Source organism: Patagioenas fasciata, chromosome 24 (genome assembly GCF_037038585.1).
Source record: "Patagioenas fasciata isolate bPatFas1 chromosome 24, bPatFas1.hap1, whole genome shotgun sequence".
NCBI classification, from domain to species: Eukaryota; Metazoa; Chordata; class Aves; order Columbiformes; family Columbidae; genus Patagioenas; species Patagioenas fasciata.
In genome coordinates, this window is record NC_092543.1 from 4,087,232 (window position 1) to 4,092,901 (window position 5,670).

The 5,670-nt window shown below is 55.1% G+C and overlaps 1 protein-coding gene across 1 annotated transcript in view; it reads right to left on the reverse strand.

Annotated features, from left to right (window-relative positions):
- Positions 1-885, reverse strand: part of JAM3 (junctional adhesion molecule 3) — a 28,800-nt gene extending 27,915 nt beyond the window's left edge. Inside the window, exon 1 of the mRNA XM_065855782.2 lies at positions 754-885. Coding sequence (XP_065711854.1) covers positions 754-805 — 52 coding nt within the window. The 5' untranslated portion in view covers positions 806-885. The remainder of the gene's footprint in view (positions 1-753) is intronic.
- Positions 886-5,670: the final 4,785 nt, after the last annotated feature.

Consider the following 5,670-nt stretch of genomic DNA (forward strand, 5'->3'; position numbering starts at 1 on the left):
CATCCCATTTTCTCCTTCTGCCGTCTGGGCAGACTGGGGGAGGGCAATACAAGCCCACCGGCTGCTGTCCCCCTCCCCACTCCCCTTGCTATTAATAGCCAGACAACAAATGACCCCAAATTCATTCCTGAGCGGAATTAGCAAATGTTTTTCGCAATTAAAACTGCAAACATTCGTGCTGGGCCCCCGGAACAATAGACGCCTGTGCCTGGTCTTGAATAGACACCAGTGTCTGCCCTGCCTGCCTGCCGAGGCTGCACATTCCTGGCACCCTCATCCCTGGACCTGCTCCTTGCTGAGCTGGGTTTTTGGGCTGGTATCCCCCCCGTCTTGTGTCTACCACCCATCTTTTGTCAACCCCCCTGCCCTACAGCACCAGGCTGGCCCGGAGCCCCCCATCCCATCCCGGGCAGCGTCTCCACATCCCCCCGGGGTCGGGGCAGCGCATCCCTTGGCTCCCCGGGACAAGGGTCGGGGCAGCGCATCCTCCCCGGCGCTCACCCCGTTACGGAGCCGGGGCAGCACATCCCCCTCCTTCCCCGAAATCGCCACCGGCTCAGCGCATCCTCCCCCGTCCCCGGCTCAGTACATCTCCCCCTTCCCGGCCCGCGATGGAGATCGGGGCAGCGCATCCCCCCTTTCCCCGGCCCGACGCGGGGACCGCGGGCAGCGCATCCCCCGCTTCCCCGCGGCGGGACGAGGCGGCCCCGCTGCCGCTTGTCGCCGGGCGGGCTCCGGTGGCCGGGAACTCACCGAGCAGCGGCAGGAGGAGGATCAGGAGCAGCTCCGGCCGCCGGAACGCCATGATGGGGTGTGCGGAGCGGAGCCCGCCGAGCCTGCGCACTCACTGCCCGGGCGGGGGCGGCGGCGCCCCGGGGGCGGGGGGACCGCGCTGCCGTTACCGCGGAAACCGGGCGGGGGGGGGCGCGGATCCCGGCGCCTGGTACGGCGGGGTTGACTGGGGGAGTGGGCAGGGATGGGGATGGAGCCAATCGCATCCCCCAAACCCGGAGCATCCCCCCGGTCCTGCGGCTGCTTCCCGGGAAAACTTCACCCTCCGGAACCCTTTCCGTTTGTGAGCCGAAATTCACCGATGGGAAGACTTGAAGTGCTTTTTTTGAGCCGGCAAAAGCTGGAAATCAGCTTGAAAGCAACGTTTTGCTCATCAAAACCCATCCAAGGTTTGCTCTAGAGTGGGGGTTTTCTCCCTGTGTTTAATAAGAACCCCTAAAAAGAGTCTTTGTGAAACTTTTCCCTAAAAAAGCTACATCTCTGGAGCTGTTTAAAAGACTTACAGATGAGGCTCTTAGGTTTAGTGCTATATTTGGGTTGTGGTTGGACTCAATCATCTTAAGGGTCTTTTCCAACCAAAATGATTCTATTGAACCGTGCATTTCACTATAAACTTTTGACCAACTTGAAGCGAGAAGTGCGAACAAGTTGGGGACAGGGCACTTCTCTGGAGGAGTCTCCCTGATCCCTCGTGCTGTACCGAGCTGTTTCTGGCACAGCCATGGGCTTAACTTAGCGATTCTTCCCTGAAAAGCACCTTTGCACGGGGAGCATCCCGAGCTGCTGTGTGGTCCTCAGAAGTGTCCCAGAACCTTTTCCTTTGATTAACAGAAAGAAACAAAAGTTATCAACCCCGAATGCAGCGAGTGAGCCGGGTTAATGCTGCTTCGTGCGTCACCGACTGTCAGTAGCGTGTGATGGGGATGTAATTAAGATGCTGTTGAAGATCAAGCAGCTGGAATGAAAGCCGAGCTCTTCTCTCTTCTGTAAACCAGCTCGGCAGAGCTGGTGGAAATTAAGGGATGTAAAAATGTATTTAACTTGATAATGTAGCAGATCTAACTCAAGACGCTAATGAGTAGATTTAAAGGGCTGATCTGAGCCTGGTCAAATTAATACAGAGGTTCTCATCAATTCTAATGGCCAGATGGGACATTTCACCGAGGATGAAGGGGAAGGAATCACCTAATAAGACTATAGGGCTTAAAACCTGACTCCACCAACCTTTGTGTTGGGTCCCTGTTGGGTAAGGAGTCATTTTAACACGGTCCATTTGGACTGAAATGACAGGAGATGTAAAAGATGATGACATAGAGTATAATCAGCAATAAAATGTAATCACCGAGGTGTCAGTTTCCTCTTTAACTTCCCATAGCAGCTTCATCAGGGGAGAGTGGAGCTGTGAATGAGGAAAAAAAGAGAGGACGGGAGGGTTTCTCATGCACTTTTTCTCTGCAGATAGGACCAGCGCCAGCTCTTTATGCAGCCTCCGTGGTTTTATTGCAGCGAGGTTCTGCCTTTTAATCTGCCATCGCCACTGAGGAGCCGTTTGAAATGTGAAACTCACTAAGCAAAAGGAGTCACGATAAATATTCTACAAGAACTCTAGCGCCCATCGAGCCGGGATGGCAAAGTGCTGCAGTGTAAAACATTGATTTTCACACTCAAATGGAGCTCCCATTTCATTATTTAATGTTGAAACAAGTAACTAGAATAAAATATGCACTAAGAGCAGCCCTGTGTAGTGCGGGGATGTATTCAGGCGTGATGAGGGGCAGCAGAAACCTGCCTCCTCCTATGGTTTCTTTGTTCTATGAAGAGCTTCCCATCCATGCTCAAAGCAAGAAGAGGGATTTGATGGAGCAGAAAGGGTCAGAAGTGGTGGTGGCAGCGGGACCTCACTCCTGGCGCTTGGAAGAACGGGGGGAAGGCGACCGAGGACTAAACTGGAACAGAAACACCTTTGGGATTTCTAAAGGTTGCAGGGAGCGTGTTGTACACAAAGTTATTTGGGATCTGAAAGCAGCTGAAGGCAACTGAGAGCAAATGGTTATCCTTCTGATGCTTGTAATGCCTGGAGGCCCAAACTGAGGTTCAAGCCCTGCTGGGAAGAAGCTGCTCAAACCTGTAATGACAGGCTGTGCCTGTCACGATGCGTTTTCAATAGCAATACACACGGCAGACAGGAATCTTATTATCCGAGGCACCGGGGCTGCGAGGGCTCTGCCAGCGAGCTGTGCACGGCTCGTGTGCGGAGGAGCAGCCTGTCTGAGTCCTCGGGGCTGTCCATCTGGAGCTGGCCCCTGCCAGCAGGTTTGCTCCACACCTCCTTATCTCCGAAGCCGTGATGGCGGCAGGCTGGTCTGCTGGCCTGCGAGGAAGGAGGTCCTGGCAGACACCTCCGCTGGTGCGCGGCTCTGGGAATAGATACGGGTACCTGGCCTGCGTCCCTCTCTTTTCCACGCTGCTTCTGCTGCCAGGGCAGCTTTCTGCCTCTCACTCCTAAGACAGCATCTCTTTTCTTGTCTACAGTAGTCTAGACAAGGTGTTGATTCCCTGGTGTCACCGAGCACGACCCCACTCCCACACCAGTCCCATCATTTCTCCCTGGTTCAACGCTCAGGCATATGCTCGTCTATTTTGAATCACTTGGATGTGTGAGGCTGAGTGGCTCCTAATCTCATCTCGCTCCCGGGGCGTCAGTCGCGCTGGCATGTGCCTTTTCCCTGTCTGCCTCCCTCTGTTTATGGACTATGGATATTTTTAACCCCACCCTCTAATTAGAGGTAGTTTTCTCTGGATATTTTGTGCACAGGGCTCTCATGTCTGTGGTCAGCAGGGCAGGCAGCAAGCCGGCCATGTATAGAAACCTCCCTACTAAATAAATACGCTGCCCTTCGCCTCCCAGCAGTGCGTTTCCAGAGGTTGGCATTCCTCGGGGGTCTGTCTGCAGCAGCCTGGTGGGGTGACAGCGATATAGAGGAGTCAGCTACCCCCTGAGAGATGGACACAGCTGCCTTTTCATCCCACAGCCCCACGCCTGAGGCTGCTCAGAGCTCCCTGCAGCTGTCTCCGAGTTATATGGTTAGTGCTGATGGCCTGGAGCTGTCTGTGTCCCTGGGGATCCCTGAGTCAAGCTCACTTACCCTCTGCAGGTCCAGGGATGGAGAAGAGAGCGATGCTAATTAGAGACGACCTCAAACAAGGTTCCCCAACCTGCTCTCCCTGGATTCCCAGCACCGCGCTGCTCGAGCATCGCTCTCCACCTGGCTCTCAGCATCCTCCCAACTCATAGGATGGGAGGAAACTGCAGTCCCCCCGCAGCCCCAGCGCAGCGGCACGGGGGAGCTGTCACATACGGCTGGTGCGTGTGGCCCTTTTCTCTCCTCCACGAACAAACAGCATCTGGCCGACCCATCCAGCAGCGAGTGCCCCTCGGGCTGCCCACATCGTGCTGTGGATTTCCCTTCGCTCTCTTCACAGCCAAGTCCTCGCTCTCCTGCCCCGTCTCCCAGCAAACTGGAGCAGCAGATTCCGAGGCCAGCTGGTCATTATCACGTTACACTGCTCTCTTGCCTTGCCAAGGCCAGCCCGGGAGGTGGCACCGACTGGCAGAGCAGCAGGTCGGGCCATCAGGCTGGTGACCCAGCTCAGGTCTTGAACGTGTCGCTGGCAATAGCAAGTGCAGCTTCCCCCGGGCCAGGGCTGTGTGGAGGAGATGGATATAACTCCTTTTTCCTCTGCCTGGGGTGTGGAAGCGAGGTTTGGCTGTCAGCAGGAAGGGGATGCTTCCTCTCCATCCTGATCCCACCTAGATGCTGGTTCACAAGCTTAATAACGTTTAGAGCTGACACTGTTGAATTTATCTATTTTCTTTAAAGAAGACAAGGACAAAGAGGGAAAGACATTTGCTTAAGGAGAATGAGAATGCCCTGCAAAGCTCGGGGATCTTACACTCAGCCCGCTGATACCCCAAGGCTGAGGGAGCTGCTCTGCTTCTTCAGCATCATGGCAGGAGGGCAGTCAGGTCTCCAAATCCTCCTTTTTGCAGTGCCTCTTGCTGCCTCCCAGCAAACCTGTCCCTCCGCAACCACCTCTGCTCGTTCCCCTCCCGAGTCGCTGTTTATTCTGGCTCCGAGGGTTCATGCTGACGCGGTGGAGCGGTCTTGTCTGAGAGCTGAGTTTTTCCACAATCTCCAAGATTGTTTTGACATGCTTGACTTGCAGCCGATGTGTCAGCCAAGGGTCTCCCACCACCCAAGCAGCACCTTTGCTCGCCAAGCAACACATGCCCTGGGGCGAGCAGTTAGCCATGCAAACACCCCCCACGCATGCACACGCCTCTTGCACCACTTTATTGTTTAATAAGTGCCTTGGGTTTCATCATCCCGGCTCTTCTCCACGTGTCTCGCTCACAGACAGAGCCGGCTCCCCAGCTAAATCTGGTTTTAATGGCTGTTTGTGCCTCCCATGGAAATCAGTGCAGCTGTGGACTGGGAGCTGCGCTCAAGTGCAGCATGTTGCTTGGGAAGGAGTCAGGAATTTGGTTCTTCTTGATCCCTCAGGTACCTGTTAGTGCTATTTCTTTGTCCCCATCTACCTGATGGGCTAAGCAGGTGACAGGCATCCCATGCCTTGAGATCTGAAGTGATCAGGGAGGAGGGCTTGCCTCACAACATGAGCTGCCTTGGTGGATGGTAGGAATGGGGATTTCTTGGTCTGGGACCTGGCTGCCTTAGGGCTTGGGGTTTCAGGGGACCTGTGAGGACTTGCTTTGTGTAGCTGAGTGCCATCCTCCATGCCCTTCCTCCCCACTGTCCCCAAACAGCAAGGTACAGAGCACGCTCCTCCTGCCCTGCAGCAGAGTGCAGCACTGGC